At 38.7% G+C, this 25752-nt stretch overlaps 1 protein-coding gene across 1 annotated transcript in view; it reads left to right on the plus strand.

Annotated features, from left to right (window-relative positions):
• cpt1a2b (carnitine palmitoyltransferase 1A2b) overlaps positions 1 to 25206 on the plus strand; it is a 49095-nt gene extending 23889 nt beyond the window's left edge. The window contains exons 11-19 of the mRNA XM_082177469.1: positions 7887 to 8075; positions 8158 to 8263; positions 8612 to 8728; positions 15649 to 15813; positions 16062 to 16190; positions 16919 to 17074; positions 17598 to 17711; positions 21051 to 21143; positions 24872 to 25206. Coding sequence (XP_082033595.1) covers positions 7887 to 8075; positions 8158 to 8263; positions 8612 to 8728; positions 15649 to 15813; positions 16062 to 16190; positions 16919 to 17074; positions 17598 to 17711; positions 21051 to 21143; positions 24872 to 24982 — 1180 coding nt within the window. The 3' untranslated portion in view covers positions 24983 to 25206. The remainder of the gene's footprint in view (positions 1 to 7886; positions 8076 to 8157; positions 8264 to 8611; positions 8729 to 15648; positions 15814 to 16061; positions 16191 to 16918; positions 17075 to 17597; positions 17712 to 21050; positions 21144 to 24871) is intronic.
• The last annotated feature ends 546 nt before the right edge of the window (positions 25207 to 25752 follow it).

Genomic DNA, 25752 nt, shown 5'->3' on the forward strand with positions numbered 1-25752 from the left:
GATTGGCGTCTTCACCCGCAGATAGTGGAGATGTTATGGATGAGATTTAGACAGGCAGCCGTAGATCTTTTCGCCTCGCGCGAAAACCACCATTGTCCTATGTTCTTCTCGACTAAAGGACGTGGACGCGCCCCTCAGGGCAGACGCACTGGCCCACCCATGGCCCAAAGTGCTGCTGTATGCTTTTCCTCCCCTGTGCCTGATATTTTCACACTGGCCAGGGTGAGAGGGCACGGCCTGTCTCTCATTCTGATAGCACCCAGGTGGCTCAAAGCCCCGTGGCTGGCAGAGATAATCCCTCTGTTGTACGCCGAGCCATGGCGCCTCCCCCCTCGCACGGACATACTGTCCCAAGCCAACGGGGAGATTTACCACCCCCACCCGGACAGGGTGACTCTCTGGGCCTGGCCTGTGAGAGGACGAACCTAAATGCACTGGGGCTCCCGCCGCGTGTAATCGCCACCACTCAGAATGCCAGGGCCGTTTCCACACGATCCCTATATGGCTGGAAGTGGCAAGTGTTCGAAGGGTGGTGTGATGGGCGTGGTCTCACATCTTATCAGTGCTCGGTGCCTGATATTTTGTGTTTCCTGCAAGACCTCATGGAAAGAGGCAGGTCCTTTTCCACCATTAAGGTCTACCTGGCTGCGTTTTCAGCCTGTCATGTGGGTTTTGAGGGCTTCACCGTCAGGCAGCACCCTCTAACCCGCAGTTTTATGAAGGGTGCACGCCGCTCTTTGCCGGTCATCAGGAGATCTGTTCCAGGGTAGGACCTCTCCATGGTGCTGGAAGCGCGGTCTCTTTATCCTTTTGAGCCTCTGGGAAGTATTTCCCTTAAGCTGCTGTCCCTCAAGACAGCTTTGCTCTCGGCCTTGGCATCTGCTAAACGGGTCAGTGAGCTACATGCACTCTCGGTTCAACCCTCGTGCGCCAAATTCTCCTTAAGTTGGAGATAAGGTTTCCCTTAAGTCTAACCCGGCCTTCATGCCGAAATGCTTCCCTGTGTTCACTTCGGAGGTTTTGGAGCTATCCGCTTTTCACCCTCCACCCTTTGCCTCCTCGGAGGATCCGGGGCTGAATGCTCTGTGTCCTGGTCGCGCTCTGCAAGCATGTATGACCAGGACCAGTGCTTTCCGCAAGAGCGACCAGCTCTTTGTTTCAAGGGCTCCCCCGCACAAGGGGAGTCCCATTTCAAAGCAATGCCTCTCACATTGGCTTGTGGACGCTATACTATGGCTTATGAAGCAAAGGGAGTGCAGCCCCCAGGGGGCATCAGAGCTCATTCTACAAGGGGCTTAGCCGCCTCTTGGGCTTTGTTCAGGGGAGTGCCACTGCAAGACATCTGCTCTGCGGCCAGCTGGGCCTCTCCTCATACCTTTGAGCGTTACTACCGGTTGGATGTCACCAGAACCTCGGTGGCACATTCGGTCCTAGGGGTAGGGTCCTCTTAGCCCTTTCCCACAGCCCCGTTGGGTTAACCAACGAAGAGTGAATGGGCCGGCTGGCCATGTTCATTCCTGTCACCAAGCATTCGCATTCCTTCTTGGGTTTAGCTATGTGCATTGGTGGTGCGGGGGCCATTATCATGTATGGGTCTCATGCATGTTTCATGCCCTGCTTGTCCACAGCAGTTTAGCGTGGCGTCACCCTTGCAGGGTCATGTTTGTGGGACGTGTCAGGCACCGCCTCTCTGAGGTGACCGTCCTTCTCTGGCCTTCAGAACCTCACTGTGAGTGTTTTGGGCAATCGGGGAGCTGTCCATGTCTCTCCCATAGGTGGATCTCGAAACGAGATGATGAAAGAGAACAATAGGTTACTGTCGTAACCCCGGTTCTCTGAAACATCGAGTGGAGAGATCCACCAGCTTCGCCCCGCTTGCCGCACGAGAAGCGAATATACTTACTGAGGAATAGCAGCGCGCCTGACAGCTATATGCCTTAGGTAAGGGGGTGTGGCCTTACCTGGCATTGGCTGCGCGCTTCTGTCTGTCTAGCCAGACTTGGTGCAATTGGATGCTTCTGCAGAGGTCAGGTACGGATGCCCTTCCCATAGGTGGATCTCTCCACTCGATGTTTCAGAGAACCGGGGTTACGACAGTAACCTATTGTTTTGCATTTGGAGATAAGTTTTAAGCTATATTTTTGGAGGGAAAAGCTTAGTGTTCATGTTCGCATGGGTAGTAGCACTGGCTTTAGCGGCTCTAACTTAACTTTTCCATATCATTCATCTGATGATGGACGTCTCATGATATTTATTTTAGCACAACTGGGCTGTATTAGGCTATTGATTCCCGTGATTTTGCTTATAAATTTTGATTCAGCCATTAGCCTACCTTCGTGATCACGCAAAGAGGTCTGCCGTGGCGGTCCGTTCAGAATTCGCTTAGAAGCTAGCTCACTTCTTCTGATGAAAGTGGCCACCCCCAGGACCACAACGTGAAACATGATCATGTTAAGACTAAGAATATTATTTTAAGATTAAGGCCATACACATTATCAAAACTATAACAGATTAAAAACGAATTTAAGCATGGCTGATACAAATGAAGGTTTTCAAATAAAATATTTTTTATTAAACAATGACAGACAACAAAAATGTGTGCTTGTGTGTGTGAACAAGAAAAACAAAAACCAGGGGCAGGTGATCCATGAAACAGACAGGACTGGTGATGGCCATAACAATCCTAAAGGTCCAGCATTGTTCTTACAAGCCGCTTCACTCAAGACAATAATAACATAATGAAAAGTTAGTATATCCCAAAAAATTCAATTAAATAAAAGTTGCTATAAAGGTGGTAGCGATTCATTACCGAACTCTTAGCTGACGAAGTCGCGCTAGCTAACTAACGTTAGCTAGCAGGCAGTGCTTGAAAATTGGTTGAAACAACCAACATAAAATATAAATAATTACGCTGTGCATGTACAAATGAAGACCAGTATAAGCATCGCAAAGGGCCTCTGATACAATATAGACAGTTGACAATTCAAAAGAGGTCGATATTTCGGCAACTTAACTCTGGAACAACTCGACGCGCAGCAATGTAAGTGAATGGTGTCCAACGCCCACATGACAGTGTTTGGAACTATTCCGATCTTCATATCCCGGAAGTAGGCGGTAAAAGCGCCGCCATTATTTACAACGGAGGTCTATGGGAGTGTCGCAACTCTCTCTCTCTATGGCTCTGGTTCTAGCTCAACAGTTTTACATGTCTCAATACGCAGTCAATATAGTGCGCCAATAAATTACAATTTCTCATTAACTGCAGAATAATGCGTGGAGAACTTTTTGCTTGGATACCTTTTATTAACGTTGAACATATTGAGCAAAAGAAAAATTAGTGCCCCGTTTGTCGGAACGAAACCCTATTTCTAGGCCTCTTTTAGGCTACCGACAGCGGCCTAGAAAGTATTTTTTCTTTTCTGCTGACATCACAGATGCCGCATAGGCTTCTGCTTAATCGAACCAACAGCTAAATAGGCATCGCAAAGCAAACTTGTATTTGGGTCGGTCTTCATTCTCATATGGCACATCCACTTTTGATCATCCAATTAATTCCTGATAGATAAAATGGATAAAAAGTCCTGTCCTATTTTTTAATCGTTGAATATAATTGGAAGTAAAGTGGGTTGCAAGTGCCATTTCATTTTGACTTTAAAGGTTGGGGATCAAGTACTTGCAGAAGAACTGTATGGAATTCATTTGGTCCAGTAAAGATCAGTTCATCATCAAGGGAAGGTGATTTTAAATTGGCTAACCTCATTGTCAAGTCATCTTCATTTATATAGCGCTTTTAACAATGTAGATTGTTTCAAAGCAGCTTTACAGAGATAAACGTGTAATTTAAGGTAACAGAGATTGTTTTGGCTTTATAGCGGTTCTTTAATAAAGTTATTTTCCAGCTAAAGTTAGTTTTGATTGATACGCTTCCGTCGCAACGATCATTTGTTATTAAATTAGGGGCCGCCAAGATGACACCATTCTCTCTACACAGACTTTAAACGCGAACCTGTGATAAACGCTGATGGCGTTCACATGCGCATTATGAATTGGTTCTATAGTTATGTGCGTTTGAATATATGTGCGCAGGTTTGTAATTCCCTACAAACCAATCCTAAACAAAGTACTGGTCTTTCCTTATAAATTTTGATACAGAATTGTATTTTATATTGTCACTTCGGGGTAGGTACGCAAAATGAATTTTCCCGACAACGCTTTATCTGTAGAGTGGGAAAGAGATCCTCCATAGGGAGAGACTAGTTGGCACTTCAGCACTGCGTTGTCATCGGGTCCAGGCGAAGGTCCTTCGTCAGATCTGGATACGGCAGGCTGCGGGAAAACCTTGGGATAAACAAAGACACTAGAATTAGCGTAGATGCCATTCTTCTTATGATGTAACGAGTACATCAGGATTTATGGGAAGTGTTCCATGCTAGGTCAAAGAGATGTGTCTTTAATCTAGCTTTGAACTGACAGAGTGTGTCTGCTTCCTGGACAATGTTAGGAAGACTGTTCCAAAGTTTTGGTGCTAAATAGGAAAAAGGATCTACCGCCAGCAGTCGATTTTGATATTCTAGGTATTATTAACTGGCCGGAATTTTGAGATCGCAATAGACGTGAAGGACTTTAATGCGTTAAGAGCTCGCTCAAGTACTGCGGAGCTAAACCATTTAGTGATTTGTAAGTAATCAGCAATATTTTAAAATGTATACGATGTTTAATAGGCAGCCAATGCAGTGTTGACAGAACTGGGCTAACATGGTCATACTTCCTGGTTCTGGTAAGAACTCGAGCTGCTGCGTTTTGAACTAGCTGTAGTTTGTTTATTAAGCGTGCAGGGCAACCACCCAGTAGAGCATTACAATAATCTAGCCTTGATGTCATGAACGCATGAACTAATTGTTCAGCATTTGTCAATGAGAGCATATGGCGTAATTTAGATATATTTTTAAGATGGAAAAATGCGGTTTTACAGATACTAGACACGTGACTTTCAAATGAAAGGTTGGTATCTAAGAGCACACCCAGGTTCCTAACCGACGACGAAGACTTAACAGAGCTGCCATCAAGAGTTAGACAGTATTCTAGGTTATTACGTGAGGACGTTTTTTGTCCAATAATTAGAATCTCTGTTTTTTCAGAATTTAGTAGTAGGAAATAGGGGTTATGCGGAACGCCCAACGTTCGAACCGGAAAACGGGTATAAGCATTTCCGGTTTGCACTACCGTACGCATCTGCAGCAGTAGGTGATCTCTGAGGTAACTTATTTTTCGCTTTTTTAGAAAACAAATCTTATTTCTGTTTTAATTAAAATGTCACGAATGCTTAAGTATCAGAAAAAAATTTTTTATAAAAAAAATAAAATGCAGTCTTCATTTGATTGTTTTAATTGTCTGCAAGCAAATATAAAAGGTTAAACTACTATGATAGCATACAAGTCTAAACTAACTTACTGATAGTTAGCTAACTCTACATCGGGTGCCATTAGCAAAAGCTACATACTAACTTACATACCTTCATAATCATGAATAAATGAGGAGGCGTAAAACTTAAATCCTTTATCTAACGGAGTACTCGGGGCTCTGGAAGTCCGTTTGGCAATACGATCCATCCATCCATCCATCCATCTTCTACCGCTTATCCGGGGCCGGGTCGCGGGGGCAGCAGTCTAAGCAGGGATGCCCAGACTTCCCTCTCCCTAGACACTTCCTCCAGCTCTTCCGGGGGGACACCGAGGCGTTCCCAGGCCAGCCGGGAGACATAGTCTCTCCAGCGTGTCCTAGGTCTTCCCCGGGGTCTCCTCCCGGTGGGACATGCCCGGAACGCCTTCCCGGGAAAGATGCCCGAGCCACCTCAACTGACCCCTCCCGTTTGGCAATACGATGTACATCTGAAATGGATAGAATGGGTAGCTCCTGTAAACACCGGCTATAAAAGGTCGCCATTCCTACGCTGTGTTTACCTCAGTAGCTGACGACCGGAAGTAGTTATATCTGTTTTGTAGAACCCGGAAGTATGTTGCGCATAACCCCTATTACGAGTCATCCAATTTTTTATATCAGCTATGCATTCCGTTAATTTTGTGAATTGGTAAGTTTCGTTTTGAAGAAATATACAGCTGAGTATCGTCGGCATAATAGTGAAAGCTAATTCCATGTTTCCTAATGATATCTCCTAATGGTAGCATGTACAGAGTGAGCCATTCTGATGGCGTCACAAAGCATTGCCTCACAGACCCCTGAGGTTTGCCATACAGATATGCATCAAAGAAAGAGTATATGTTTGAATACCAAGCCATTTGGAACATCAATGCCTCGAACCTGATGAGGGTTGAAGCTACATTAGCAGTGTGACAAAAATCATATGATAAGCTCCCACTTACTGGTTTGTCCATTTGATGCCACTACTTTTTAAGTAATATTTAAAGGGCTGTGCATGTTGGAATTTTTTTAGATGATAAAAGCCTGAGAATGCAACTGTGCATTATCCTCAGATAGGAAATGAGAGGATGTTGTGCACTAGATTATAAATGACCTAAAATAACCTTTACTAGAAATGCAAAAATCAATGCAATAAAATCCATTTTAGGTTTCACTTTATTTTGATGGTCCCTTTAACACATTCTGTTGTCTAGAAGTAACATTGCACCTACATGTCTACTAACTAGTAGAGTATTAGTAGACTGGTAGGGTTAGGGTTAGAATAAGTTGACATGTAGTTGCAAAGTTACTTGTAATCAGTAGAGTGTCTGTTGGAGGACCATCACAATAAAGAGTTATTAGATATTAAGCAGACAGTACACTAATACTCTAATGAGAGTTAGTTGACATGTAGTTGCAAAGTTACTTATAGTCAACAGAATGTCAACAGAATGTTCAAAAGGGACCATCAAAATAAAGTGATATTCCCCCTCATGCTCTGATGCTGAGTCAGTCTGCTATACTTAACATACTGGGAGAGTTTAATAGACAGCATATCACATCTATAGGCTGAATGTCAGCCTAGATAAATAAAGCCGTGTGTTAACTGTTAGTATGTATCCCTTACATATCTTTCATTATTTATTTGAAAAGACACAATATCTGTTGTTCGGGAGCAAGATGGGAACTGTTTAAGCTTGTAATGATTCATTTAATACATTACTAATTCCTTGTTGAATTCTGACCTAGATAAAACATGAGTCATTCTACAACTGTGGTGACATGCATGTTGCCATGTTAATACAGATAAAATATCTATTTTAAAATTGCTATTTTAAAAATAACAGACAGACAGACAGACAGACAGACAGACAGACAGACAAATAAATAAGATTGTGTGCAATATGTATGTCAATAATTTTTTTGGTTATTTTATTTATTTATTTTTGTTCCTGGACCTCAACTGGTAGAACAGTGCGCTAGCAATGCCAAGGCTTTAAAAACAAATTATACTCTAGTCCTTTTTTTGAGGAGTGACATGCATATTTTCTGCTCTAAAATATTAATTAACAAAAAAAATTTATCAAAATGTTGATAATGTGATGGTATATTACAAGTTTACTTAAGAACAATAAACGGCAGATGTTTTCCAAACGATCAGAGTCAGCAAAAAGGCTATTTGGGGTTTTTTTTTTTTTTTTTTTTTTTTTCATATGTTGGGACCTTTACACTATATAAAAATGGTAGACAAGAATGAGAAAATGAATGTTCTTCCTGATTCAAAGCCAGATATGAGCTAACTAACATTCTTAAGATTTTCCCTTTTAGTAAGATCTCTGGTGGCTACAAGGAAGTTTGTGCCTTATCAGTTGTCAGAAGTGACAATTTTATCCCAGATGACTCAATAATAATAATGCTTTAATGAGACCAGGAAGTTGTTTTGTGTCTTGAACTGTCTGTTCTGTCAGAACGCCCTGGGCTCAGGTGAGGAAGCAGTTCTTCAGCTCTGGAGTTAACAAGCGATCATTGGACTGCATTGAGAAAGCAGCATTCTTTGTCACACTAGATGATCAGGAAGAAGGCATGATGGGGGAAGACCCCTCTGTGAACTTGGACCGCTATGCCAAATCCCTCCTTCACGGAAAATGCTACGACAGGTGGGAGAGCAGCATAACTTGTTTTTATTGAGAAACTTTGCATGTCAAGGACATTGTTTCATCTCGGTCCTCTTTCTTTCAGGTGGTTTGACAAGTCATTTTCTGTTGTGGTGTATAAGAATGGAAAGAATGGGCTGAACGCAGAACACTCATGGGCAGATGCACCTATAGTGTCCCATCTGTGGGAGGTGAGTGTGGGAGTCTCACATGCAGCAGTAAAAAACTTGGCGGTCATCATAGATCAAATGTCATGGTTCAAGTTTCTATATTAGTCACCAACCCACTGCCGTGTCCTTTAAAACATTTGACTACTCTATAAAAGTGTCTGTGGGTGTTTTGTATGGACAAAGACAGCTTTTTATCTCCACCACAGCAGCTTTCGGCAGAAGACATGTGTCTTCTATGCACGCCTCCACACATACTAAACATTTACATCAAACATTTTGAGTTTGATAATGAACGTTTTGTTACTTAAAAGTGTAAGCATCATTGTTTCGGAGAAATGTTTTTCATCTTTCACTCTTTCACTGTCGTAGTTCACTCTGGCCACAGACACATTTCATTTGGGTTACACACCAGATGGGAATTGCAAGGGAGAGATTGAGCGCTCCTTACTGCCTCCTCAACGCTTGAGCTGGGACATACCATTGGAGGCAAGATAAAAAGTTTCTCTTTTCTCTAGTTATACTTTCCGTGTTCCTATCGTATCTTGGTATGCCATTGATGTCACACAGCAGGTTCTTCTTGGAATCTGCAAAACATCTGAGGATGCTCACAAGACACATACACACATGTACAGAGACACACACACACACGTACAGACAGACACATATACACACACACACACACGCGCACACACACGTACAGACAGACACACACACACACAAACAAATAATGCCTTCTTCCTTCTTCCTCCTTCATGATGTTTTGAAGAGAGATTAATTAACAGATTCTGTTAATGAACATACAGTAGTGGCCAAAAGTGATGTCTGGTGGGGATATTTGTTTTTAATAACCCTACAAATTTAATTAAACCATCAAAATATGAGAAAAATATTATAGTTTTCAAATATTTTAAGGATTTTTATGAAGGAAGAAAAAAATCACCAAACTTGGTTAAGGTATTTATCTGACAATATTTTGGGCAAAAAACAAACAGGCAAACTACAGCGACAGGTTTTATTTTATATGCGAAAAAAAGCTCAGGAAAAAGCATACATTGACTACAACACAATCAGTTATAAATATTTAGTTGGTTCTCTCGTTTTTTGTACGTGCTCATAATTTCTCTGTACGTCATCCTGGTCCAAAATTATGTCCACACAATTTAGCATGTTTCATTGTGTTATCATCACAAATAAAACAATGCAATATGCTAAAACAGGAATGGATCCTTGGCTGGTAGCCTGTAAAAATAAAGAAAATGACAACAGAAAATCCCCAAACAAAACTGAGCCATAAGATGACCGTTTTCCTAGGACGAACATCACTTTTGGCCACAGCTGTATGTGTCTGGTGTAGGATGATGACATTAACAAAACAGAGTCGATTCCCTTCCCTCACCACTTCTAGGTATGATTTTCTTTTGTTCAAATGAGTATGTTTATGCATTGACTTTTTAAAATAATCATAGGCCCACTTTAGAATCTCATTGGATCATAAAAGCAGTGCTTTTGAAGTGACAAATTATTTGAGAATGTTTTTGCAAAATCGCTCCCTAATCTTTTCAGATGATAAAACTTGCTTGGAGATGATTATTGGTTCATTGTAATTGCAAGTACAGTATATACTTCGAAATATTCAGTATGATCATTTTTTTTGTAGGCAGTTTCTTTTGACTTTGACGGTTTAGACTTTATTTCATTATTGGCTGAGCTGTATGAATGCCAATGAGTGGCACTTAAGACAAAATTAAGCAATCAATTATAGTTGTGTTAATGAGCAAATAATAAATATAGTTGTCATCAAAATTATTCAACCCCCATTGCAAATCAGGTTTATTGGCAAAATGTACAGACTTTCAGCTTTGTGCAATGAACAAATCAAACAAAAGTAATTGAAATAGCTCAATACAACAAATGTTTCAAGTGGTTTCCCCTAATTCAATTGAAAATGCAACTTTTAATGACTACTGTAGTCTCTAAATTATTCATCCCCACGAATAGAATCCCTCACAACAGCACAAATCTGCAAAACAGGTGTTTTCTCAAGTGTTGCAAACCTCCCTGTTTGTCTAGGGGTAGGAGATGATGTAACAATTATTGTAAATTGTAAGAAACAATTATAATAAATATAACGATAAAGACTGACCATTACTTCAGTCCTCTGATCCAGAAAAGCAACAAAACACCAGATTAAGCAAATAATTCTTAATTTATTTGATAACAATTAAAATATAACAGCAATGAAAAGAGACAAAAGAAAGAAAGCAAATCTTCAGGAGAGGGCCAGGCCAACATAACAAGCAAAACATTCTAACTATACAAAAGAAAACAAATAAACAACAAAGTCTTACCTCGCTCCCTGCCCAAGAGGTAAGAGTTGCACAAGCACAGCTGATGCAACTAATCAAGAGCTTCATTCATTGCACCAGGTGTGCTTGAGCTAGAACACATGAAATATCTGAACTGGCTAGGTTTGTTGAGTGTCACGCTTGACTGCATGTTAGAAATATGGCTAAGTCAAAAGAATAATTTTAAGAGAAAGATATCATCGCCCTTCATAAACATGGAACAGGACACAAAAAGATATCGAAGGCACTAAATGTTCCTCGAGACACTGTTGGAAGCATAGTTCGCAAGTTCAAAGTTAAAGAAACAGTGGTTACACTACCTGGACAGGGCAGAAAAAGGAAGCTATCAATGGCTGCAACCAGATTTCTGAGAAGGCAGGTTCAGAAAAACCCTTGAGTGACTGCAAAAGACCTGCAGAAAACCCAAGAATATTACTGAACTGGAGGCCATTACTTGTGAGGAATGGACTAAGATTCCTCAGAAACGCTGCCAGAAGCTGGTGTCTGGTTATACATCTCGTTTGCAGCAGGTCATAACAGCAAAAGGGTGTTCTACTGAGAACTAAAGATGCTTGCCATGAAGAGGTTGAATCATTTTGAGACTGCAGTAGTCACTAAAAGTTGCATTTTGTGTTGAATTTGGGGAAACCACTTGAAACATTTGTTGTGTTAAGATATTTCAATTAGTTTTGTTAGTTTTCAATTAATTTGTTAATTGCAAACAGCTAAAAGTTAGTACATTTTGTGTATAAACCTGATTTGCAATGGGGGTTGAATAATTTCGATTACATCTGTAAATTGTAAATAAATTGACAAACAAATAGACATATTTAAAACATATTAATTCATGCTTAAATGTTAGGTAAAAGCAACAATTACATTACATTAACTGCGTTAAATGACACATTTAAATAGTTTTTTAATAAATCATTTTTTAAGCTTTTTTTTATATTTGCTGTTTTGAAAAGTCATTGTATTTATTTATTTAATTAATGTTAGGGATTTGTTTTATACATTTTAATTTGTTAATACATTTAATTGATTTCTTCATTTTATTTTAAATGGTTCTCCTAATGTTCTATAGAGTGATAAAGCCTTTTTAAAATAGTAGTTTAATGAAAGTTAGCAGCCAAGAGTGTTACCAAACCTTTTTTTGCGCAGTCATATCAAAGTGTAATCTGAGAATCCCGTATTGATGGGAAACCTTTATTCATGTTACATTCATGTCTCTAAGGTTCACTGATGTTGTACTGGCTCATACTAATATTGTACGGAACTGAAATCTGTTATATTTATACAGTAATTATAATTTCTATAATCTTTTGTCATTATATAATCAATACTATAATATAATTATGATTGCTGTAGCACTGTTCAGCCAAACTCTGCACATGACCTTCTGTAATACTGTCTGTGGCTCTGGGCAGCTCTGAAAATGTGTGTGTTGTTTGATCAGGGATTTTCCCCTCAGCTTCTTCTCAGTGTCTATAGTTCACTTTCAAATTAGCAGTGGGGATTTTTTTGAGAACTATTGTGTACGTGTACGACAGTGGAATGAATAATTGTATATTATGTGATGGCCAGCACTGTTCTGCTACACAGTGAGAAATATCAGTAACAATTTGCTTGAAGTCTGTATGTATTAGGCTGCGTTTCCCGAAACCTTCTTAACGCTACGTCGTTCTTATGTTACACCTTAAGCTGTACCTTATCGTTAATACGTGTTTCCCGAAACGTTCTTGGTTAAGTATACCTTCTGTAAGTCATACGTTCGGAAGGTTGGTCTGAACCACTCTTAATGGCAAACCATTAAAGGCTTAATAGTCTATTTAAAAGGAATGATTGTGGTGGGGAGTTTGCTCAAAACATGGCAGCGATACAGCGAATAGTTGTTCTAAAAGATGGTGCCGTCTGCGGAGCGCTTTAAAAGGCCAGTGAAAGCATAGGCTACTGTCAGTTAAGTCCTATTCGGACGCTAATTGTTTCTCATGGGCTCGTACGGTATTTTAAACATTTACAGGGGTAAGTTGGTGATTTTAGTGCCGTCCGAATCCATAATGTCAGTGTTTTTTTCTCACCCAACCCGCGTAAAAATCCCTGGCCAAATTAGTAGGGGAGAGTGGGGTGAGTTGTGCCAGTTTTTACTCAAAGTGACTTTAAAGTGAGGCCATGACAGTAATGCCTTCAACTTAAGGATGTGCATGTATTTCAGGATGTTGTGCATCCCTGAGAATAATTACTTTGGATCTGAAATAAATAGTTTCAGAAATATAGCTTTTGGGAAAAAAGTGGTCTCATGGCACAACTTGCCCCTGGTGCGGGGTAAGTTGTGCCTTTTGGGGAAATATGTTGGGGTAAATTGTGCCAGTGCTTTCTGAAGTAAAACAGAACATTTTACTGTTATGAACCGTATGCTATATGAAAGCAAGACAAATTCAATACAAAATGACTAATTTAAGGTTTATTTAGATATTGTCACCCTGGAATACCATAGCATGCATTTTTCCTACTATGGTCAATTGCATAGGGATTTTGTATTGAACACAACTCTGGATCACAGTGTCACAGAGACAAGGGGGCGGGCTCATTTTACTCAGACGACCAATCAGTCTCTCAGGATCATTGTGAAGCTATCAAGCTACGCCCTAGCAACCATTTAGAGCACCATAGCAACACAATATATGATATTTGTGAATCATTTCAGGCAAAAAAGGCTTTGGCAATAGATGCCTGTTGACAGAACACTGTCTGTCAATTATGTAACATAAGAATAAAGTTACTAGGCTAATTTCTAAACATCCTATTGTGACTTAGGCCACTTAAAAACTGAAAAAAACTTATCTTTATTAACATAGTGCAAACTCAAAACTGAAATCAGTGTTAGCTAAATTAAACAAATAGCAGGTAGGCCTAAGTCAAACAATGATGAGGCATGCCCATCTCCTCACTTCTCAAGATTATCCCCTGTGAGTATGTAAGTCTCTAGGTGGTCTGGATCTGGCACAACTTACCCCATGCCCTTTGGCACAAATCACCCCAGACCCACAAGTTTGAATAATTAGCATGATCCAGCAGTTAAGAGCTAACATCATGCTTACTGTATAGACTCATTGTGTAGCCTACTAAAGCACTAAAACATGTGTGAAATGTTTTCAAACTTGTCTATAATTGTCCAGACACTACAATCAAAAAACCTTAATCATAGAAAATGTACTTTGAAAGGGAAAAAACAGTTTTTTGCACTAAAATGTGCTTAACTCTCATGCCATGTATCTCTCTTCTTTGGAGGATGAGTAAAATTGATTGCTTTTCAAAATTATGTGGTCACATGACCAAATTATTCTATGGTTTTCCAGAACAAGGGGTGGAACTACTTCCCCCCTGGCACAAATCACCCCACTCTCCCCTACTGTTTTTTTAAAAACAGGTCGTGTGGTGATTTAATTGCCGTCTGAATCCACATCTCTGAGTTTACAAGAAGAGATTCAAAATTCACTGTTTAAAGCTACACTGTGTAGGATTTACTCCCATCTAGCGGTGAAATTGTATATGACTACCAACTGAATATTACTTTCTTGCCCCTCCCATTCCGAGGGTGTTTTAACTCCTACGGTGGCCGTATTATTTCAAATCTGCCGGCAGTCGTGAGTAATTTCCCTCTCGCATTCGTCTCGGTGCCACTGAGTGTAAAAACACGAAAGGCGAAGCTTGAATTGCCAGGTATGTCCCTCTTTGTTTAATATATTTTCAAGATGGATGCGCAACATGGCTTCCGCCATTCGAGCGACTCGCTCGTATGTATTCTAAATGGCAGATTATACACTTACGAGAATACATAATTAGTTGGTTGAAGTGATTACACATTAATGAGAACGTATCATTTTGAAAAAACAAAGTGTTTTTTGCTAAAAAATCTACTTAAAATATTACACAGTGTAGCTTTAAATCCTTTTTGATCACCGCCGAGCACTGTACGTATATGTACACTTTTATTACTGAAATGCTGGAAAGTATTTACAAGAACACTACCGGTATTTCATCGCAGCTCCACCTCAGCGAACAAAAATGGGAAAGAGAAGAAAGCACGTAAAATTTTTAAATGGTTATTATGGCAGCAATATATGATACAATTTTAAAATATGTAGGCTAGGCTATTATACGCTAGTATTGTTTGGATAATTTTTTATAATATCCCATGAGTCCTAATAAATGCAATTTCGACTATTTCTGAAGTGCTTCTTTTATAAAGAACACCCCTTTCTCGCATAATGCAGTGAAGCAGCCCCTGCACGAGAGAATAATTGATTCTCGAGCCCTCGATATCAACCAATTCAGCACCATCTGGACAGCACCTGGTAACGTCGCACGTAAGAAGGTATATCTTAAGCGGCTTCCTAAGGTATGGTTCGGGGAACACGTCTAGAAATGGTATACCTTTAGTTAAGTTATACCTTAAGAGTCTTCGTAGCGCGCTAGGAGACAACGTTATCGGGAAACGCAGCCTAACACATTATAAAAGTATTCTTAAAGGGATACTGCCTTTTACATTTACTCGTCGTTCCAAATCTCTATATATTTCTTTATTCTGCGAAAACACAAAAAGAGTAATTCTGAAGAATGTGGGGAACAAAATAACTTAACAAAATAACTAATATACAATATTATTACCTGTAATAAAATCTGCAAAATAAAGTCTTCTGCAGTCATACAAGTGCTGAGATTCCAAGTTGGCCTTACAACATCATGATGCTGAATTGCTTGCATCCACTGCGATCTTCTTATAGCTTCTTTAACTCAATTGACTTTTAGGAATATTTTTCTTTTCCGAATATGAAATGTATTTCTCTTCATTTCCCCATAGAACTGAATAAGAAAATGGCTATAGAAACTAGAATTTCTATTTTCCTTCATGCTAAACCATGACCCCAGTACATTGGCAACTAAATTTTATTTTGAGTGTTATCATCAGTAATACAACATTCAGCAGTGTTCTTCGAGAACCAAAATAAATGAAAACCATCACAGACATACTGATGTCTTCTCTCCTCTGTCTTTCTCTAGGTTCAGACACAAGTTTCTGAGTCCCTTGCTGTTGCACAAGCACTTGCTGATGATGTGGACTGCCATGTGTTTCCCTTCAGAGAATTTGGGAAAGGCCGCATTAAGAAAATGAAAATTAGCCCAGATTCATTTGTGCAGCTGGCCCTGCAGCTGGCTTACTACAGGGTACTTGTACACGCTACTCATTTTGACACAAAGGCGAAAGCATTGATTATGATAAAGATATATGATGTCTCAACATAATTGTTTCACATATTGTTAAACATTGATAAACATAAGCTCAACATTCCTAAGAGGTTGTTTTTGAGGATGAAATTTCCTCTTATTTGTCCCATGAAATGTGTCCATACTCTCATTGAATAATGAATGCTCAGATGAATACAATGTGTTTTACACATGAAGTTGTCCTCTAGGATAAAGGGACTTTCTGTCTGACATATGAAGCCTCCATGACGCGTCTGTTTCGTGAGGGTCGCACTGAGACCGTACGCTCCTGCTCCAATGAAAGCTGTGCCTTTGTCCTTGCGCTGGAAGCAGGAGAGGTGATGTCAATGCTTTTATTATTTTAATTTTTTTTTATACTTCCTTCTACTGTTCAAATTTTTTTTAAGGAACTGTTGAAAACCCTATCAGCAGTTCATAATGCACTTTTCACTTTATCAGTATGTCTCAGCTGACTTGTTGGAATTTCTTACAGTTTCCGTCTTGGTTATTGACAGCACTGCACCAATTAGCTATGAATGCCAGTTAAAAATAACATGAAATAATCAATTATCAATTTGTCAGTTCAAAAATAAAAATGTAAACCTTTAAATATAACAGTAAAATACATTAATTAATCACTTTTCAAATGGTCAAATAAAAAGACATATTGAATTTTTTTTTTTTAATTCAGATTTAAAACGTTAGAGAAAAGTCCATTGGCTGTTCCCATATTCAAACTGCCCAATACTTGATTTTTTTTTATTAATGTATAAAGAAAATAATTGGGCAAAATAATAAAGAAAACCAATTTGTATTTTCTTTATAAAAATGTTATTTAAAATTGAACTATTTTTAAACATTTTATTAAATAATTAAATTAAAAATGTATATTTTTATTTTTTCATTAATAATTGAATTAATTCATTGATGGTTAATTTCTTCATTTTATTTTTAAGTGCAACTATCCTCCATAATTGGCATCCTCCTTTTCTGAGTGACTGTGATTTGTGCTGTCATGTAACATCTCGCATGCCAATTATTTAATTTTGCCTGCTTTTATTCATAGGACAGAGAACATTGCCGCAAGCTGTTCCGAAAGGCTTCCGAGAAGCATCAGAATCTCTACCGCTTGGCCATGACTGGATCTGGCATTGATAGGCATCTCTTCTGCCTATATGTGGTCTCAAAATACCTGGGAGTAGAGTCTCCTTTCCTTAAAGAGGTCAGTGTTTGTAATGCAGAGATTTGTGTGTACATTTTGCAGAGTTAAGGATAAGATAATCTTGTCACGGATAGCTCTGAGACTAAGTGAGATCAAAGCGCAGCTTAACTGGAAAATCCAGAATCGTAGTCATGCCAGGAAAAGGGTCAAAAACACTTGCAAACAATCCACAGAACAACAAAAGACAAGGGAGAGTTTATTACACGCAATAAAGTGCGTATCATATGCACGTAAAAACTCATTTTCGCGTATACATTGCACGATAAACACAATGCGTGCTAGAGACGCATTTGCATGAGATCAGTCTGCAAAAGCCTAAGAAATAAAAAGTGAATAACTCTTTAACTAAACTAGTGCATAAACATGCAAAACCACATTAATTGGCAGCTAATTATTTGTTAAAAATGTTCATGTATGATATAAAGGGGATTCATGGGGGAGAAAAGAGTTGCAAGCAATGCATGCATGTGTGTGCATGAAGTTGTTTGTTTATTTTGTTGATGTGGCTGTACGTGACATGCAGGTTTTGTCAGAGCCCTGGCGCCTCTCCACTTCTCAGACTCCTGTGCAACAGATGGAGCTGTTTGATCTGGTCAACCACCCTGAGTTCATCTCGCTAGGAGGAGGCTTTGGTCCGGTGAGCAACTGATCAGCACATAAACGGGTATAGACGGTGGGCCAAGTCCGTCTATCTCGTTTAGTTTTTGATTTGATAGTTACACAGCAGCTGTCTGGATCATTTTTTTAAAATTTGGCTGTATGAATAATTCACAAAAAGATTACTGATTGTTTCCAATGGCAATTGTTGCACATTAAAGTATAAAAATAGATTTAATTTCGCTAGATAATCACAAACGTTGGCTGGAGTGAGATCCAATCAAAGCTTGTGTTGTTACCTTGTTGAATTGATTTGGCCAATCACGTTATTCATTGAACCGGCGTCATTCTGAAGCCATGAGTCTACAACCCAACCTGGAGAGACCGGTGTATCTTGGCAAGACAACGTCAAGGTAATATTTGTTTTACAATGATTATACACCCCTATATCTTAATGCTTTTCATATAAGTTGTATTTAAAGACTGCAAGCTATACTTCGCCATGAATACGTTGTCGTTGATGAGAAGAGTAGCCATGAAAAATTGTTGGTAGTGGAGCAGTAAAGCTAGGTCTAATGTTACGTTGCTTAGGCTAATCCAAAATAATAATTCGGTGCATGCACAATGAACTAAGCAAAGAGTATTAAAATACGGGATTATTTTTCTTTTCTTTTTATCTTGATGTATCTTTTCTGTATGTCTTTGTAAAGCGCTTTTAGATGCAACTTTTAAAGGCGCTATATAAAATAAAGTTTATTATTATTATTATTATTAATTACGGGAAAATATTTAAATGGGAAGACAGCAGGAAATTAGTCTAAATAAAGGAGAATCACGGGGGAAACGGGAGGGTTGACAGGTATGCGCAGGCTGGTTACAGCAAGCTAACGTTTACCTAGGTTACAAGTAAGCTGTGACAATCTACCATAATTGGCTTAAATAACTCCATGACTACCACTATAAAGTTGATTTGAAATAATTTCTTTGTTTTGGTTTGCTCTTTTTAACTGATATTTAGTCTAGCTTACTTGTAGCTTACTGTAACCAACCTGCGCATAACTGTCAATCCTTCCGTTTCCCCCGTGATTCTCCCTTATTTAGGCTAATTTCCCGCTGTCTTCCCGTTTAAATATTTTCCCGTAATTAATAATGATAATAATAATAAATATAGCTGCAAGCAGCAATTATCAGGGCCAAGCAGAATAAGACGACAAGACATGGCTGAAAGTCTCAGAACAACTGCAACAATGAGCAATTAAAGACATTTAAAGAGGATTTTAGGCGAAATGGCTGAAAATCATATAAAAAGTAATTAAAAATATGATTTAATTGATTATCACTTTCGACCAATAGGTGGCGCAGTTACAAAACTGATGTGACGTGGTCAGAGTGAAGTGACAATGACACATACAAAGTTTGGTGTCAATATGTCAAGGCATTGCAGAGATAAAGCCTGAATAGTCCTTTTGGCATCATGCCTCAAATTTGCTGCTGCGCTATACGAAAACGGTTTCGTCTATCGACACAAAATCCATAACTTTTAGTCGGCACAGTCTGGCGATGATACGATTCGATTTTGGTGAAAATCGGACAAACGGTCTAGGAGGCGTTCGAAAAAGTAGGTTTTGAATGAAAATCAAGATGGCGGACAGGAAGTTCGGCCAAATAAGGTAAACTTGGTATCTATGTTTTCAGTGTGACCCAAGGAATCTATTAAGACCAGTGGCATTTCAATAGGCAGATTTATTCAGAAGTTATTAGCCTTTTTGGAAAAAATATTATAACTTTTGACCACAAGGTGGCGCTGGTTCGAAACTTCTCACGCCTCTTCCGGGCATCGTGCTGATGACCCATAACAAGTTTCGTAACAATCCGTTTATGCGTTCTAAAAATACAGCATTTTAGCACACAATTCAAAATGGCCGACAGTCAAAATGGCCGATATGGTAAAATTGGATATCAGTCGACTCGACATGACACCCTGAATCTAACGAGACCAATTTTATGATTTTTGGACAAACGGTTCAGAAGTCATAAGCAAAAATAGCCATTTGTCATATCTCCGGACCAGTAGGTGGTGCTGCGCCGAAACGCAGCATGTAGCCTCAGGTCATGCTTGTGATGACATGTACCAAATTTGGTCTAAATACGATAAAGCGTTGCGGAGATACAGCCTAATGTCTGTTTTCGCAAGCACTACGTAAAATTTGTTTGTGCGATTATCGAAAACGGTTTGACGAATTAACTTGAATTCCATAACTTTTTGTCGGCTTGGTCTGGAGATGATCTGGTTCAATTTTCGTGAAAATCGGAGCAACCGCCTAGGAGTTCGAAAAAGTAGGATTTTCGGAAAATTTTATTTGGCGGAAAAATTGCCATGACGGAAAATGACATCATAGGGTGCAATTTTGTTTCTAGCCCTTGTGGTTCAAAAGTTATTAGCATAAACATGAGTGCAACTTTGGACAGTTGGTGGCGCTAGAGGGATTGGTTTTAAGACACCAAATTTGCTATGGTGACCGTTTGGACTGTCCTCTATCAGTGTGCCAAATTTCATAACTTTCCTGCAAGCGGTTCTATGGGCTGCCATAGACTCCAAGAGCGGAATAATAATAAGAAGAAGAACGGGAACAGATACAATAGGTGCCTCCGCACCTTTGGTGCTTGGCCCCTAATAATAAACTTTATTTTATATAGCGCCTTTAAAAGTTGCATCTCAAAGCGCTTTACAAAGACATACAGAAAAGATACATCAAGATAAAAAGAAAATAAAAAAAATCCCGTATTTTAATACTCTTTGCTTAGTTCATTGTGCATGCACCGAATTATTATTTTGGATTAGCTTAAGCAAAGTAACATTAGATCTAGCTTTACTGCTCCACTACCAACAATTTTTTCATGGCTACTGTTCTCATCAACGACAACGCATATATTCACGGCAAAGTATAGCTTGCAGTCTTTAAATACAACTTATATGAAAAGCATTAAGATATGGGGGTGTATAATCATTGTAAAACAAATGTTATCTTGACGTTGTCTTGCCGAGATACACCGGTCTCTCCAGGTTGGGTTGTAGACTCGAATAACTTGATTTGCCAAATCAAATCAACAAGGTAACAACACAAGCTTTGATTGGATCTCACTCCGGCCAACGTTTGTGATCAGCTAGCGAAAATAAATCTATTTTTATACTTTAATGTGCAACAATTGCCGTTGGAAACAATCGGTAATCTTTTTGTGAATTATTCATACAGCCAAATGTAAAAAATTAGCCAGACAGCTGCTGGGTAACTATCAACTACGAGGTAGACTGACTCGGCCCAGCGTCTAGTAGAGGCACTCATTTGTTTACTGTGTTTGTGTTTTGTTTCTGTGTAAGGTGGCTGATGATGGCTACGGTGTCTCTTACATCATCATGGGAGAGGAAATGATCAACTTCCATGTGTCCTGCAAGCGCTCCTGCACAGAGACTGTAAGTGTAAAGCATAACTCCAGAACAATGAATTGCTTGTCTTTTTACAAAAATATTTTTAATGTCCGGATCATGACATTATTTTGACTCCTTGTTCTGCACTGCAAATTGTCTTAAAGGTGCCCTAGAATGTGAAATTGAATTTATCTTGGCATAGTTAAATAACAAGAGTTCAGTACATGGACATGACATACAGTGAGTCTCAAACACCATAGTTTTCTCTTTCTTATTTAAATCTCGTTTTTGAAAAACACCCCTGAAAAACAGGCGAATCTCCACATAACACCAACTGTGACGCAACAGTTGGGATCATTAATATGTACGCCTCCAAAAATTTGCATATGCTAGCCCATGCTCAGTGCCAGGCGAAACTGCACAGCCGAATCATCAGAAGTTCTGCAGGTGAAGAAACAAGCAGGAGGAGGATCATAGGGAAAATGGCAGATCTATCTATAATCTATCTATATATAATCGGATACCGCTACAGTTTAATTCGAAGTTGTTAGTTGCTCTGCCCATTTCACCGCGGACTTTTTTTCTAACCTGGAACAATATCAAGCAGCCAGGCTTCTCTCGGCGTCTCATACTGACGAAGGGGGCAATTTCAACTAACGTTATATTCCCGCAAGCGGTAAGTAGTGATTTTACTAACGGTAATTTACACTGTGTTATTTAGATCCAGCGCGATATTGTTTTTTTACTCGAGAGACATTGTGGCTTGCAAACGAGCGAACGAAGCATGGCAGTTGCTCAGTGTTTGGATGTACAAATGAACACAAACATATATTTTTTAGCTCCTTCATCCGAGCCTCTGGAGAACCAGTGGGTTATGTGAATTTCTGATGTGTAATTGTTCAAATTCAGACAGATAATCTTTCTCTCAAAGTCGTTCAACACTATTTATGCATCAGTAAATCGCTTTGCAGTGATAAGATCTTCATTCACGCGATCAACAGACTGTCATCTGCTCAATGCTCACTGCAACCTTTTATGTGACGGGAATAGATCTAAATACTTAAAAAACTTCTCACGATTTATTAATCCCGATAGCTGTAATAGTAAAAACTTATAAAAGCTGTAATAGTAAAAGTTTTCCTGATAGCTCTACATTTAATGCCAGATATTTCATATGCAAGCATGTCAGCCAATCACAGCAGAGGGCGTTTACACTGAAGTCTCACAGCAGACACGCCCCTTCAAACTGAGTGTTCAAATCAAAGGATAAAATCAGGCTAGGAAATATGCCTTTTATTTCTAAATTATAACAAATTTTGATCTAAAAAACATACTAACATTATAAGGGCACACTAGGAAACATTATAAAATAATAAAATAATCCATTCTAGGGCACCTTTAATAACAGTATCCAGTTCAACTTAAAGGTCCCATTGTATGAAAATTTCACTTTTATGAGTTTTTTTTTAACCTTAATATCAGTTCCCCTAGCCTGCCTATGGTCCCCCAGTGGCTAGACGTTTTGATGGGTGTAAACCAAGCCCTGGGTATTTTTGAGAAAATGAAAGCTCAGACTGGCGAATCTAGAAATCTTCCCCTTATGTCGTCATAAGGGGAAAGGTTACCTCCCCTTTCTCTTCTTTGCCCGCAAAAAGCATTTGGCCCGCCCATGAGAAAATGAGCTGCGCGATATTGGTTTTTCCTCGAGAGACATCATGGCTTGCAAACGAGCGGAGCATGGCAGTTGCTCAGTGTTTGGATGTACAAATGAACACAAAAGTATTTTTTTAGTTCCATCATCCGAGCCTCTGAAGAACCAGTGGGTTATGTGAATTTCTGATGTGTAATTGTTCAAGTTCAGACAGATAATCTTTCTCTCAAAGTCGTTCAACACTGTTTATGGATCAGTAAATCAAGCCAGTGACTAAACGAACTTCACGTCGTTTCTCTTAGTAGGATGAAAATAATCTTACTTAAACTGTGATTAATACAGAAAGCGATCAAAGAACAATCCCTTTCCAATCACCCAAGCTGTCAATCACACAGCGCGAGTTTATCTGGACACTTGCCAAAACTCGTTATGAAATCAATGATGCTGTTACACTGCACAACGAAGCTCTTACTGTACTTACCTCATGTTTGCATTGGTGAAATCATTAGTGAGAGTGCAGAAACTGCATTGCAATGATAAGATCTACATTCACGCGATCAACAGGCTGTCATCTGCTCAATGCTCATCACTGCAACCTTTTTATGTGATGGGAATAGATCTAAATACTTAAAACTTCTCACGATTCGTTAATCCCGATAGCTGTAATAGTAAAACGTATAATAGCTGTAATAGTAAAAGTTTTCGAGAGAGTTCCACATGTAAAGCTAGATATTTCATATGCAAGCATGTCAGCCAATCACAGCAGTGTGTTTACACTGAAGTCTCACAGCAGACACGCCCCTTCAAACAGAGCGTTCAAATCAGAGGCTAAAATCAGGCTAGGAAATATGCCTTTTTTTTCTAAATTATAACAACTTTTGATCTAAAAAACATACTAACATTATAAGGGCACCCCAGGAAACATTCTAAAATAATAAAATAATCCATGCAATGGGACCTTTAAACATAATAAAGTATTACAATTTTTACCAAATTCTCAATATAATAATTTATATAAAGCAGTTAAACAAGTAAAGTACAAACACCTGGTTGCCAGGTCTGTGTAACAAAACCAGCCCAAAGGCCAATCCAAACTAGCCCAACTAGCCCAATGACCCTATCCAAATATCAAAACTCAACACATGCCATTCCCATACCTAAAATACATATTGTTGTGCTTTCTCGTGTTTGGGTTATCAGTGTCCGTGGACTTGTGAAGAGAAGCACACATTAAAGAGAATCCGTTTCAGGAACTTTACTTTACTTCTTAAGACACACTTGTACAACAGCGGGGGTTTTATGCTCTTGCCCAGCGCCGATGGGTTTGTATACAACCATCTGCACCGGAGCCTGCAAGCATCTGCCGCTAAACGTAACAAGCAATGAACTAATCCCCATGTAATGATGTAATCACATCTGATTGGCTAATATAGAATCCATTATGCATACATGTAAAATAACGGTAACAATTTATTTACTTAATTAACACTATAACAATATTTTACAGTCACTGTTATGTGTTATACACTATTTCAACTTGAAAATCACATATAGTAGCTTAGTGATTATAAACGGACAGTTTTCATAAAGGCTCTTCCCTCATCATCTAGATTTAAAATTCAAATTTTTATTGTATAAAATGTGTCTAGACTGACAATTAAAAATGCTTGTTATAATCTATAATCAATTATTATTTAGAATATTAAATAAAAGAGCAAATAATCTTATTTTGGAAAACCATGATGCACTTGAGTTTAGTAAGGATTAGTGTCCGTATCTTTGATTTATGCATCTTGTGTTTCAGATCCTCCAGTATCGTTTTTTCTATATAATAGACCCAGATTTTGTTGACTCAGATCTGCATGACAACATAATATAACATATAATTGAACTTTACCAGCTAGCAGTTGGACAGTTTTTCTCTTCATTGTTATTTTGAATTCAAATTGAGACCATACAACAAAAACAAAAAATCTACCATGTAAGCACAGTTAGACTTTAAAGAATTCAGTATTCTCAGATATTATGTATTTCTAAAATTATGCTATTTTGCACATAATCCAGTCTCTTGTACTCCTGTATAGAAACTAAAATGCAGTGTTCTATTTTTTCTTGTTTATAGGATTCTCATAAATTTGGCTCTCAAATCAGTCAAGCCATGATGGATCTTATGTCTCTGCTGAGCCCAGGCTTCAAGGAAGCAACAAAAGCCAACCCTGCCAAGCAGTCATAAAATTCTTACGGGAAGACTGGATGCACATTTGTTTGAAGACTGGTTCCTATTTATGTAATTTGTGGATTTTATATTTAATTCTTTGATGTTTGTAGGTATGAGTCTGCTATATATTGGAGCTATCTTATTGTCAATACTGAAAATAACTAGAGTTTCTGGTTTTGCTAATTTGCTATGGCGGTTTTCTGTATACAATATATCACTAAAATAGGTGTCCTGAGGAATTACATTTGTCTGCCTGATTGCTGACTCTTATTGTGTGAGTTCAAGTTTGTTGACATATTTGCCTTTCCAGGGTGTGGTTATGAAAATAGGCTGTGTGGTTTCCGCTACAGGTTTAAATCTCTCACAACAGCTTTCATACTAATATGGTGTTATTTTTATTCACTGTGAGAAAAAATATGTGATAAAGGGACAATTTTTGTTCCTTATAATCCACCAAAAGGTGCAAATTCATACCATAGAGTAGTTATATTGTACCCTAAATGTACTACTACAAACCTTTTAGGAGTAAATAAGATACAAAGTTTTTTCTTGTAGTGTAGTGTAGCTTTTAATGTGTGTGTTGAATTTCATTGTTTTGTAAATTAATTTGAAGAGAAGATTATTTTGCTGGCAAGGAAGATTTCCCCCTCCATTTAAGAAATCAGCTGTGTTTTTTTCTCTTTTGGAATATCAGACATAAAATGTCTTTAGCAGTTGTCAGATAACTCTAAATTGATCATTTGAGGTAATTACATCTGTCTCTGTAACCAAAGAGGTCTACAGTA

Source organism: Leuciscus leuciscus (assembly GCF_965113295.1).
Source record: "Leuciscus leuciscus genome assembly, chromosome: 1".
Lineage (NCBI taxonomy): Eukaryota > Metazoa > Chordata > Actinopteri > Cypriniformes > Leuciscidae > Leuciscus > Leuciscus leuciscus.